Source organism: Motacilla alba, chromosome 2, assembly GCF_015832195.1.
Source record: "Motacilla alba alba isolate MOTALB_02 chromosome 2, Motacilla_alba_V1.0_pri, whole genome shotgun sequence".
Classification (NCBI taxonomy): Eukaryota; Metazoa; Chordata; class Aves; order Passeriformes; family Motacillidae; genus Motacilla; species Motacilla alba.
The window spans coordinates 92,159,200-92,173,168 of record NC_052017.1 but is presented as its reverse complement, the minus strand read 5'-3'; the positions used below and the strand labels follow the sequence as shown (position 1 = coordinate 92,173,168).

Genomic DNA, 13,969 nt, shown 5'->3' with positions numbered 1-13,969 from the left:
TGCAGAAATTCTATTCTAGTGAATGAAGCTGAACATAATAACAGAAAATTACTGAAGTGGGCCTTTGCGGTCTGACTTTTTTTCTTTCCCCTAGCAAGTTGAAACTAATAGTGATGATCTCAGGAACTGCAGTTTTTCTATGTAATTGCTGTGCTCTGGGTCATTTTGCCTCCATGAGTTTACTCACAGATGCAGCCTTTACCAGTGATAGATGTTAAATTGCTTTCATCTCCCTCTACCTCCATCACATTTCTTTATGTGTGGTTATTACTTTTCTTAAGAGAGAAGAATTACAGATTTAAATTAAGCAGCAGTTGAAGTTTTTCACATCATGAAATCCCTCTGGCAGGAGCAAAGGCTCTCTTTAGAAAGTGAATGTAACCTACTATTGCTAGGTCCTACACAAGGTATCTTGTCAAACTATATAACTACTTAAGGAAGCATCCTAACTCTTGTAGGAGTCATGAGGCTAGAGCTTACAAAGTTACTTGGTTTGTGAAACTGTTGTAGTTTATATACTCTGTTTTGAAATTAATTCATTTGCACTGATGTGGGAACTTGGATAAATGACGTATAATTAAGCAAATCTTGCAGTGATTCCATTGATGGTAGTGAATAATAATTTGCAAAGGTTATTTGTCACCTTGCAGACATTTCTTTGTTAAAGGGCAATAGCATGGGGAAGTCTGGTAGAAAAAGAAATACACTTGTTTTCTGGTTAGCATCAGCTTTATTTCTCTGTTCTGAAGTGTTTGGATGAGTAAATAGAGAAGGGGTAGAAATCCTGAGGCAAAAGCAAGTAATCTAAACAAAAACAGCCCCGGAATGCCACAGTTAATTATGTGACACTCTACTTTTTCTGGGTGAATCTCATTTATTTAACTTGGAAGCTGAGGTCATTTTATATTGCCTTAAACATTTTTAAATTGTTAAAAACATTGATAACATCATAAACTAAGCCACAAGCAACAAAGGTTTAAACATGAAGAGAGGAACTGTCAGTACTGGCTGAAAACAGTTAGGCTGTAAACAATCCATCTTGAAGACATTTTAAGAACGTTCTTCACCATATGTTTCATAAAAATACCTGAAGCCATCAATATTCTGTAGAAAAGAACCATTGCTCAAAATGGAATGAACTATACTGAAGATGTTTGAGGATATGTGCTCTATGTATTATTTCGATTTTAAGAAAAATAGTCATCTACCAAACCACAAAACAAGAAGAAAGGTGGACTTTAGTTGTATGGGCAGGAGGCTGAGGGGATTTGTAGCAGACTTTAAAACAGGCTGAAGTAATTGGAAGGTTTTCCCCTTCTTCCAGCTTTTCTTTATCTGCTTATGGCTGTTTGAAAATGTTATTTCTGCAAGGGCATCCCAGGAGCATGGCTGTTGGCAGATTTTGCCCTTGGGGTGTCCCAGACAGGTGTGTGAAGTCCTGAGAAGATTTTCTGCAGAGTCCCTTACAGGTGTCAGTTCAGGAGGGCATTTGAGAACAGTGGGCATCCTATTCAGCTTGGCCATTAAGGAGGGTCTTGTATCTCTGTAATATTAATATGAAGATAAACATGTGATTTGCAGCCTAAAGCCTCCTCTGTTGCAGGACTCTGCAGCATTGTCTCATGTTCATTTCTGAAAGATTTTTCTTTTCTATATGGACTGAGTGAAGAAATAGCTGAAGTTCTAATATCTGAGGAGAAATGCTGGAGTTTGTTAGAGGGCTATGAATTCTTCCCTTAGCAGTGATGTGAAATTCACACACCCTGACCTGAAAAACAGATGATCTTATTCCTGGTTTTAAAAAAGTAGAAAGTACAATCTTCACTACAGCAGAGAGCATACAAAGTGTGTGGATCAGAAGTTACTACAGGGGAAATAATGTGATAAAATGTAGGACTGTTGTCACACATGTTGTATCTAGAAGAAGAGGTTTTTGGTACCTCTTTTAGGACATCCTTTACAGTCTTTGAGGACCTCTCTGAAATTTAACATCCTTTAAATATAGGTATTTTGCTGAGTATATTGATGTCTTAGGAAGTTACTGGATTATTGAGTTTGTAGCAAAATGTAGTCCTTTACAAGAGGCAAGTGGAGTGTTAATAAAAAGAAGAATGGGGGAATATTTTAGACTTCAAGGAAACAGAGAAAAACAAATCATAACTATAAAGTTGAAAAATGAGCTTTAAATTCTTGATATTTTCCCCTAAGGGCTGGTAAATTCTTAGATGAAAATAATGCTGTGTGTCTGAAAGCAACCCAAGTACAGAGGATTTCCTTCCTCTCTTAGGGTAGTGGTCTTCTAAAGTTTTGCCTCTGTGACTGTGTGTCCATGAAAATCTCCTTACCTTTCATTTGCCCTCCTCCAGCTCTGTGTGTCCAGATGTGTGAGGGAGAGTGCACTAAGCCTTTGACTAAATTGAATTTAGTATGTAACTGCTACCATGAGAGCTGGCAATTACAGATTTCAATGAATAGGATGTACTAAATGTCAAACAGCTGCAGAGATCCTTAGAAATCTGCTTTTTTTTCTTTTTTTAAACTAAATAAATACCCCACCTGTCAGGCAATCAGCAAGTTCTGTAATTATCTGTCTGTGAGCTCAGTATCTTTGACATTTAAAAATTCTTCCCATGGTGGTGGACACTGGTTAGTATTACAAGAGGACACATAGCAGGATCTGTATAGTTTGCAATGTTCTTTTGGAGGACAAGACAGCTAGAAAGAAGAGTTAATTTTCTGACTGATGCAGTAGACATCTGGACACTGTGGAAGGACAGGGACTTGGCCTGCCACTGACAGCTATACATCACCATGTTTGCATTGGGGAAGAAACACAAAAGCCTTCCATTATCATTTAAAGTAAAATGTTGGGTGGTATCAATGAGGAATCGGTGTGTTTGCAGTTCAGGAAGACGCTGCCCTTCAGAGAATGGTGTTGGCACGTGTCCACGTGTTCTTCTCCCAAGTGGTGGGAGAAGAAGGGAAAGAACCTTGGAGTTTCACACTACTTAAGGTGTCTGCTGTTGGGAGTAACGTGGTCTGCTGTCATCAACGGTGGTGACTCAATTGAAATTGCCAACTTTAAAGGGCACAAGAATAGAGGGTTCCAAACATATTTGTGTAGCTCTGGATGGAATAGGAACAGACGGTTAGTGGGATGTTTGGAGAAGGAAGAGAAAGAAATGTTTGCAAGAAATAAAGGATTAATTGAAAATAGAAAGAATAATTGCCTTTCCAGGTTTTAAAAACTTCCTGCTCTTTTTTTTTCCCATTTATTCAAGTCTGAAGTTGTGTGGACATACCACTGTAGGTGGCATTTTAAGTACAACTGTGTCATGATAGTCAGTTTATGTTCTCAGAGTTTAAATGTAATTTTGACTCAGGACCAAACTCCTGTCTTTAATTTCTTATTGCAGCAGATGGACAAAGCTGCAGAAATATTTTGCAAGCAAATAAGGAAGATGCAGGGAGCAGTCGTTTGCGTAAAGCAGTGTGAAGATGCATGCTTGTTTTGTCAGCGTTTTATTAAAAATTCAGCAAGTGTCTTCAAGTTGTTGTAAACATGAGAAGTTATTAAATAGTAAATTTCTAAAACTCAATCTCTTTGTTGCTATCTGTCTATTACTGAATATTTCCATTTAGTCTTAGATCTGATACAGTTTCCATCAGGCACTGATTCTCCCTGTTCTGTTTAGATAGACAAAAATAATCTAACCTCGTGCACAGAGGTGCAGAGGGCAGCTAGGTTTTTAATCAGCAACCACTGGGCATTGACCATGTAATTGTTTTTCAAAATATACCCCTCTGTCTAGTAGTAAAGAAGAATTAGCAGAAAAAAAGAGCATGTATACTTCCAGCTATTCTGCTTAAAAGTGTGAAAAATATGTTCTTAGTATCTTCTATGGACAAGCTGGATGCACTTTATTTCTCCCTTCTAGGTTATTCTTCATTAAAAAGTACAGTAATTCTAAAGAGATACAGTAATTAGATTAACTTTCACCATCAATTTTTTTTTCTTCAGGAATTATACATTGAGATTCATGCCTATACCGATGAATGATGCCTCCCAAGCACTCAAAACAAACCCTGAGAAAACAGAAGAGGCACTGCAAAAGGTATTGTATATGCCACCAATGAGCAGAAATAAGACCAGCAAAAATATAGTAATTTTAAGTGACTGAGACTTCATGCTTGGCTGAATAAGAATTCTGTGCTGGACTCAAGGATTGTTTGGTTTGCATAGACATATATGTGGTAATCAAGTGCTGCAAGAGCTTTTTATTCCACAGAGTGCTGGGAGGGAAGGCTGATGGAATGCAGTGGTGTAGTGTCAGAATATCATAACTAAAAAAATGCAAACTAGACCTGGTATTACTGTGTGCCTGACTATTTGAAAGAGAGAGTTAGAAACTGCATGTTTGTTACATATGTGCCTGTGGGTATTACCAAATATTGTAATTATTGTAATATATTGTATTACAATATAATACAATATAATACATGTAATAATGTAATATAATGAATTACTGGTGCACACTTTTTATATCGGCATAAAAAGTGCAGTCAGCTCCGTACAAGACAAAGGGTGCTCTTCAGTTTGAGGGAGGATGAAAACATTTACTGCCTGTGTTTTATATTGTACATATAAAATTCACACACTGTGTTGCCCTAAGTAAGCAACTGCACCAGCATGTTCTTTTGGATGAAAAGGTGTTGACAGAATTTGAAGTGTTCCACTTGCCTGAGTTATAAAACTCCCAGCTGAGTTTTAATATGGTAAATCTTGCAAGCTCCAAACAAGCCTCCTGCTCAATCAGGAAGCATACATTTCACATCTCTTTAATGAGAGTTTTCCTTTAGCCAGGGTAAGGCCATAAAAATGTTATAAATAGTTCTTACAGATAACTGTGATTAAAAAGCAAATGTCTATGATCCTTGTTTTCAGTAATTTGAGTATCACAGGGAGAAGTAGTGGTAGTTAATATCTTTTTCTTTGATGCATGAAAATTCTCTCAATTCTGCTTTTAAAAAATCTGATTCATAGGGGGTGGACATATTTCTTACATCTCATTTAATATAATTGGCCTGGTTCATATCTAGACTGTTAGGTGCATTTCTGAAAAAAATACTGGGAAGCTGCTGGCCACGGGGATTTAGATTCTGTGTGTTAATTAGGCGCTTTGTACAAAGAGCATTTCCTTTTATTCATATCAAGGTTGCTAAAACTGTTAGATCCTGAGTTTGTTTTAATGTGTGGTTCAGGCTTTCTTCACACGGCATGAGGTAGTTACCTCCTAGAAAAGGTATCCGTGTCAGGAGTGATGCTGTGAACACACAACACAGGTGATTCCCTGAACGTAGGGATGCAAGCCTCCCTGCATGGACTGAGCCTGGTACCTGGACAACTGCACTGACTGACCGATGGACACAGCTGCCACCCTCCCGAGCTCTGGTGTCTCTGCAGCACACTTGGCTTGGGGTGGGCAAACTGGATAAACCTAGGGATTTGCTCTGGGCCATGGTCAGATGTTGCAGTTCTTGCTGCTGCTGCCACCTTAGAGGCGACTATCCCCACTGATCTCAGCCTCACAACATGCTGGCTACTCCACTCATCCTTTCCTCCCCTCTCTCTTTCAGACCAGGTCCATCACTTTTAATGGACCTTGAACAGTTCGTTAATAGGTGTTTTTGGCTTCACCAAATTTGATAAAGCAGGGTTAGGGGGTTGCTCTGTGTGCCATGAAGCTGGCTGATGGTGGATGTGTACTGCTGGTGACAACTGTGGTGGCCTGTCAGCAGGAATCACTTGTCTCTAAAGAGCACTTCTGTACTGCTTAGCTTTAATTAACCAACAGGTGAACTGAGGCTGTACTATCATTTAGGCACTTTTAGATAGTTTATTTTCTCTTCAGGCATACTGCTATTCAAATCTGTGTCTTTGCAGCAGGCCAAAGACATCTAAAAGAAATGAATCAAATATCTTGAGTCATCATGATCTCTACAACACCTAACAGTTAAGAGTCCCTTCAAATATTTCTCAAACCAGGATCTAATCCTTTGTCAGCATAACTTGCCAAATTGTTCAAAATAGAATACACTTTCAGAAAATATTGGCAAACCCCCAATGTTTAACCATGTTTCACTAGTTTGTGAGTGAATTAGTAATTGCCGATGTGGTTATTAAGCCCTGAGGCACACAAAATAAAGTTTGCAGATGATAAATAATTAGGCAGCTTTTCTTGTCAGTCCCAAATTCTGACACAGCAGAATTGAAAAATTGAAAACACAAAAGTGAAAACAAATTACAATGTGAAGAGTCAAATCAGTTTCCTAATCTGCCTTTTTTTTTTTTTTTTTTTTAGATAGAAAACTACTTGCTTCGTAACCATGAGACCAGGAAGTACCTACAGGAGCAAGCATATCGCCTGCAGCAAGGCATTGTCACTAGCACTACTCAGCAGGTGAGAATTTGTTGTTTATGGGCATCTCGGTGCCTAAAATCTGCTTGGGGAGGAAGTTCTCTCTCATTCCGAGTACTTTTGAGTACTTTTAAGATGTACCTCGTGGGTTATACTGTTTCCCAAGAAATAATAATTATCCATGACAATGTATTTGGAAGCAAAGCATGTGTGAGATGAAGGTCTTCTATTCAGCAGTACCATCTAGAGAAAGACTCACAGTATTACCAAGTAAACTACTATTGAAACCAGGAACAGTTTGGTTTGCTTGACCTCTACCTGTGTTATTGACATTAATTGGGACAATGTTTTGTTACTGGAACCTGAAATTGTACTCTAACCTCTTGAGAGAGAAGATGGTATATGCAGATATAGTGGCACTAAAAACTGCAAGAGCAGTTGTTCTATTCTAGTAATTTTTCTGTTCCAATACCACTTTTTCCCCCCAAGTAAACAATCTCTATAATGAAATAAGTTTCAATTTTTTATAGCTTGTTGGTTTTAGTTGTGCTTTTCTCCAAAACCACATATACATCAAGTTTCAGGAAATGTAATTTATTGTTCTTTTGAAATAAAGTTACTAATTTCTGTACGAAATTGTGTACAATAGGGATGGATTTTTAAAAGAGAGCTGAAAAAGACTCTCTAGTATGATAGAATTGCATTATTATTCCCAGAGTGTATTTTTTTCCTGTCCAGATGTCCCAATGAGACTTTCTACTGTCTAATAATTAATTAGCTTTTTGTACTTGTAAAAAAAATACCCACCCAAAACCCTTTGAAGAGAAAGATTCATGTGGATCTGAAAAGGAGCATGCTGTGAAATTATTTCAGTTCTCATTGCTAATGATATAAGATGCTAGAACTGTAGGCTTTATTAGATGGTGCGTTCACTCAGATGTTGCTTCAAAATGTCAAATAGCTGGTTCTGATGTATGCTAAGTGGGCTGATAAAGACTTTTAACTATTATATCTCCCTGCCTCATATATCTTAATCAAAGCTGACTGTGTGTCAGGCATTCCTAGTGGTTTGTCTTGTAAGATACAGATATACCACCTGCCCTGCATTTGCAGCATGTTGAATGAACTGTCTTGCGGGTACAAATTAAGTTCAATTTATCCCACTGTGAAATGTCTGATAGAAACTTCTGCTTTGATAGTTTTAATTCCCTTGCAACTAGGAATATTTACATTTTAAAAGAATACTGCAGAAGCCTCTGCAGTTGCGTTTTGCTTAGACTGAAGAAATCACTGTTAGTGTTTGTTGAATGAAGAGAGCTTTCTTTTACTGTCTGAACATCTTAACAATTCAGAGACCTTTAGACAGTAGTCTTAGGTATATCAAAAACATTTTCAGCATTAAATTTGATCCAAAAACCAGAGTAACACTTAAATAGGATAACTTGTTGATTATTTGCAGTTATCCTGGAGGTTTCTGTGGGGGAAATATTCCACAGCATTTATTTTTCCTGATGGTAAAGTTTTATTTATTTTGCAATGCTTAGGGGTGTCTTTATGAGATGTAGTTCTTTCCTTCAATAGTATTGACATACTGCCAAGGTCTTATCATGCCTTTCCAGGTTGTTACATTGTCACTGCAAATCTCATCATACTACTATTGATTTTCTACCTGGACTGGATTAAGGTTGTGCTTGACCAACGTTCTGATGTTTTATCTTTTGTATTTCTTTTGTTCAAGTAGATGATTGACAGAATATGTGTAAAAGTGCAAGATCATCTCAACTCTTTAAGAAACTGTGGTGTGGATGCTGTACAGGAGGATGTCAAATGTGCAGAACGGCTGATGCGGGATGCTAAGAACTCCAAAACAGTAAGCCTTCCCCAGCACCCTGGCAGTGCTGAGAACAGTTCTGTGTGTGCTTGCAGCTTTTCTCTTTTTGGGCAGTGAAAATAATAATATGTGTCACAAAAGAGTATTTTCTTCAGATGACCAACTATAGCTAGTATTTAAAGTGATAAGATAATTCTAATTTATGAAGACTTTGTTTCAGCCAAATAAATTTCCTGATTTTTTTCCTGGTTTGAAGACAGTGATGAGCCTATTTTCTGAATATACTCTTCCTGTCTTACAGCTCTTACCAAATCTGTATCACCTTGGTGGAGCTTCTTGGGCAGGAGCAAATGGTTCACTCTCCAATCCAATCCAAGAGACACTTGAATCCATGGCTGGAGAAGTCACAAGGGTAGTGGACGAGCAACTTAAGGTCTGTAGATAGATGTGTTACCATCTCTCGCGTGCAGAAATAACTAAATCTGAGATTTTCTGTTGCTAAATGCGGATGTGCCACACTTCATTTTTCTTCTCAGTAGATTTGTATGTAAGCTAGCTATCTTTCCATTATTAGTTTCTTATAACTTTGGGCCGTGTAATTTGGATTTTTTGCCCAGTTGGAATAAAATAAAAAGTTGCTTTAATGTTTTCAGTGGGCAGAAGGAGCAAACACTGTTTATGATCATATTTTCTCATCTGCTAGAAGGGGAAGACTAATCAATTGCTCCTTTAGCCTTTTATAAAGGAATTTCTCAAGCACCCTAAGAAGCCTCATGCCCTGGAGGAAAGCGCTCAGTAGTTAAGGAGTCCTCGTAGAGTGAAAGCTGCTTTTTTATAGGCTCCATGGCAGGTTTTTTTTCTCAGCAGTCACTTTTGAACCTGATGCAGGATTTCCACTTTACTGTTTGATTTGGGTAACGTGTAGGTATTGAGAGTGCCCAAAAAACTGGTACAGGCAGCTTTACAGGAAATCTTCTCACAAGTCGCCTGCCAAACCTCAGCTCTTGAAATAGATGTCATTGATCTGTCAGTGTTCTCACCTGCGTGCTCAGCCAGCTCCTGCTCAGAAACTTGCACCTTCAGTTATGTTTGCTCTTCTCTGTAACAAGCAAAGAGCCATAAAGCATTTGCAAAGGTATCAGTTCAGGAAGAAGACAAGGTGGAGAAGTTTTAACAACAGTTGGGATCTGTAAGGAAGCTCATGAATTTAAAAATATGGCTCTGGGGCAGCTCAGATCAACTTCTGTTTGTGACTAAGCTGGTTTGTCTGTGTTCTGCACTTTACAACCTTCATCTTCAAATTCTTTGATCTTTCATTTGAAACATGAAAATGCTTCAGTCAGTGGCAATATAATGAAGAACAATAATAATGCCATATTACTAATTACTCTTTTGAAATTAAAAAGTTAATGAGGAGGAAAATGGAGCTCTATTTTTAGTATGTTTCTCCCTTTCCCCATTATATGAAATAAGGTGAAGATTTCTGCAGATATGATTTATCCATAAGATTCTTCCCAGTGGAACCTCTGGGGTATTATTGGGACAAGAGTAGTCAGGTCAGCCCTTCATGATGGGCTTATGCACTTAAATAAGATGATCTTGGAGAGTCTTATAGAGGGTGAAAAAAAAAAGCCTCTTCAGCATTTGGAATGTTCCTGAATTAATGTTTTCCATTTACACTTCTGCACATTTACAACAAAAGGCACTTTAGGTCCACCATTCTAACTTTACATTTACTTTTGATCTGTATGGCATTCACATTTAAGTGGCTTACAAAAAACTATAAAGTCATAATGCTCTTTTTATACTCCAACACTCATTTTTATTGATTTTCACTTAAAAGTGGAAGGGTCTTCTTTAAAGTTCTATGCATGGAGGAAGAACTGTTGAACCTGGATTAGAATTATTTTTACCCCATACTTGTTTCGGTCAATTCAAAACGTCGTAAGCAGTTTATTGTTTGTAAAGATAGATAAGGGAGCTCACATAAGGACAATTCTTTTTGTAATTTTTGGGGGAAAAAAAAATCCTGTGTGCTGTAAGAGGAGTTTTGATTTTTCATTTCCATAGCAACTGGAGTGTGATTCTAAAAAGAAGTTTGGAAATTGGTTAAAGGCAATGAACATATTTTAAGTAAATAAGAGATTTTAAAAAAAAAATATGTTTTTTTAACTCAAGGAAAGAAAGAGGGGTGAAGAAAGGAGTTAGAGTAATGAAAAGCAATATATTGGAATGAATTGACTTGACCAGAGGAGAAATTATAGCAAGACCCTTGCCTTTTTCTTCTCCTGCTGGTGACACTGTGGACATACAGAACCTGGAGATGCACTATTCAGTAAGCAAAGGCCCAAGGGAAAATAAGCAAGACAAGTGGAACCTATACAAACACGATTGTTTTGTAATGACAGAAGTGCTCAAAATATTCTTCCTAAATTTTGTCCTGGAGCAAAGGGTTTGTTGGCTCTGTCACCTGTTCCATTTTTTATTTTGATATCATCATTCTTTAGTCATTTTCCTCACTGTATCTTTCTCCTGAATGTTAAGATTCTTTAACTGTGGGTAGTACTTTGTTCTTTTCTTTCACCTGGTGACTGGTACGTGCAGCCCTGTGGCTGAAATGGGTGCACTTTCACAGTCAATATTGGTAGCTGTGGCTTTCCATCGGTGAAAGATTTGGGCATGGAATTAGGAGGTGAGCAAAGTTTTCTGTAGATACCTTCTATAGATAGTGGTCACATGAAATCAACAGCTAAAATCCACTAGTAAGGAAATTATGTTCAGTTGTGCAATTAAAGAAAAGATACAAACTCTATTTGACTTTTAAATTGCACATTCTCTCAGGTTTTTTGAGTAAAAATTGATTTTGGAAATTTCAGAAAAGATCTAGTTTTTCCTGCTACTTCCCAGTGATGCCTTCTCAGAGCATTTTTTCACATGATCCATTTTGAAAGACCCTGCTTAGACTGCAATTGTAATTCAGCATGGCAAGTCTATCACTTTTATGATTGTGATTCATCAGTAACTCTTGAGAGGCCAGGGAATTTTTTCACAATAAACTACACAATTGCACCCATGAATAGATGCTATGGAAAAAATGGATGTGTCAGGAGCTCTCATTAGTAGTTTACTTGGCTCAGTGTTTGCTAACATTCAAGTTCTTCATCCCCCATGGGGATATGGCCACAGAGGCTTGAAAGTCTCTTCATTAGTCATGTTGCCCCAGAAGGAGGGAGTGTGGGAAGAGTTCTTAAAGGGCATCTTGAGAACCCAGCAACAGGATATATTATTAGCTGTAATGGCAGTTGTCCCTTATAAATCTAAATCAAATGATGCAAAGATTGGATTTTCCTGTACGCTGTGGCCGCTTCGTGTTGCTTTGTTGTTTTTTTCCAGACTGGAAAAGCTACAGACTGAAAGATGTTGCTTTGAATCACTGAAATTTTTATGCAGCAATGGTGTTTTTTTCTTGCTCATTGTCTGCATAAAGAAATTACTAGTTATGGTAGGGCTGTGCAAAGAGAAAAAAAGCTCTGATACAATGGAGTTGAATTTGCAGTCACTCACCTGTGGTATGGGATTGAGAAGAAAAAGGAAATCAATAGCATTTTCAAGGGGTGTACTTCTTATTTTTGTACAATTTACAAATGCCTAGGTAAGATCTAAGCTTACCTAGGGAGACCTGGAGCAGGGAGGTTGGACTAGATGACCTTCACTGGTGCCTCCCAACCTTTCACTCATTCTGTGGTTCTGTGGGAATAAAAACTGTTGGCTCTATCTAAAGTTTGCTGTAGATTTATATGTATATAGATTAGAGCCATATAAGGGTTTGCATGCCAAGTGCAGATCATGCTTGTAGCTACTTCTTAATATTCAGCTGGTATATTCCAGCCATCTACAGCCTGCTGAGTTCTCAGGATCTCTCTTCCTCATTTACTGATGCTTCTTACAAATTGGCAAGTCTGGAGCACTGATGAAAATTGGTGATTCAGGGCACAGTTTAGAGGGAAGGCAGCTGCAGCAGAGCATCCGCTGCAGTGGTGGGTGCACAAGGGAAGCTAATTTGTTCTGACAGTTCAACACACAGAGATGTAAATGTTTCATATTTGAAAAGGCAAACAAGTACAGTTGCGGGTCATTTTCAGAACAAGTGTTTTGATTCTCAAAGCTTTATTTTCTAAAATGTCTTATATTGCAGCTGGATGCAAAATAGATTGGAAAGCAGAAGAGGAATTGTAAAAACTACAAGTCTAAAAGTGTCGTATTCGACAGAATAATGCTGTCACCACCCAACTAAACTAAATCCCAATATCTAATGCTATTTTTTGCTTACTGTGCTGCAGACACTCCTTGAGTCTATGGTGGATGCAGCAGAAAACCTTTGTCCAAACGTAATGAAGAAGGCTCGCATCCGTGAAGACCTCATTGAGGCCAGCACTGAGAAGATTTCCATCCCACGCACTTTTGTAAAAAATGTCCTCTTGGAGCAATCTGGAATTGATATCCTCAATAAAATTAGGTACTTTAGGAGGCTAATCTAGCAAAATTGGAATTTGGATTTTGGGCTGTGTGTATGTGTCCTTGTGTAGTAGAAGAATTTTGGAATGCTTTTGTGACTCACAAGAAAGTATATTGCAGCATTCAGAGAGCAGGAAATTGTCCTACAGGTCTGGGAACTTAGATTCATATATTTGGAATCTCTAGGGATGTTAACTAAGATCATGAATGCATGTGCTCTCTTATTTAATGAAAAATTTGTTTTGTGGTATGCAAATAACATTTTAATGACTGATCCTTTTTAAAAAAAGCTTTAATTTCTCACTTAACACTGGATTAATGTAATAGAAGGAAATGACACAATTTGCTTTGAGTGGTAGCAGTGCTTTGTCTATTGTTACATTTGGTCTTGTCCTATAGCTGGAGCAATCACTTTAAGACTTTGTGTGGGAGCTGTGCACAGCAGACAGACGTACTTAAAAAATGGAAACTTGGATATTCAAACCACAAACCTGGAGCAGAAACCATTACCCTAAATAACTCTTAGTTTGTCTTGTAAAAAAAAAAAAAAAGAGGCTTTTACCTGACCTTTTACTTTTTTTTTTCATATTGAATATATACCAGAGAATATATTTACACAGTATAATGTGATTAAACTGTACTTAAACCTTTTCAGTTCCTTTCTGCCTGATGCTTGAAAAGCATAGCATTTTGCGTTGAGATGCTAGTATCTTTGAGGAGGAAGGAAACAGTTTTTGCAGAGCACAGCAAAATAGGCAGGAAAAGGTGTTAAAGGCTTTAACTATACCTTCAGAATGTTTAAAATGATTCAGGGAGTAAGTTTTCTTCATTTCAGTCCTATCAAATAAATCTTGGCCCCAGGATAACAATACTGCCTCTTCTACTTGTTCTCTTCTACAGTTCCAGAAGATGGAATTGTCAGTGATGTGAGGGTGCCACACTGTGATATTTCCTGCCTTATGTTATTTGAAATTAATTTTGGTAGCTGAGGGAGATTCCTTCACTCGCATTCTCTTCCCACTGTGGCTTGGCCACCATTCTACCTCCCTATGAATTACATTGCCTTTCCAATGAATTCCTTACCTTTTTCTCCAGGCTCTCTGCAGCAGTAATGCTAGCCCCAGATAGAAACAGCTTTGTTAATCCAATACAGCTGTACATAAAAACACCATATATAAAAACCACATATAAAAACCATAAACCA

The 13,969-nt window shown here is 37.8% G+C and overlaps 1 protein-coding gene across 6 annotated transcripts in view; it reads left to right on the top strand.

Annotated features, from left to right (window-relative positions):
- CARMIL1 (capping protein regulator and myosin 1 linker 1) overlaps positions 1-13,969 on the top strand; it is a 190,269-nt gene that overhangs the window by 131,526 nt on the left and 44,774 nt on the right. For all 6 annotated transcript variants that reach the window (XM_038129660.1, XM_038129661.1, XM_038129663.1 and 3 more), the window contains 5 exons: positions 4,022-4,115; positions 6,363-6,461; positions 8,161-8,289; positions 8,552-8,683; positions 12,591-12,766. In XM_038129660.1, the coding sequence (XP_037985588.1) occupies positions 4,022-4,115; positions 6,363-6,461; positions 8,161-8,289; positions 8,552-8,683; positions 12,591-12,766 (630 nt within the window). The remainder of the gene's footprint in view (positions 1-4,021; positions 4,116-6,362; positions 6,462-8,160; positions 8,290-8,551; positions 8,684-12,590; positions 12,767-13,969) is intronic.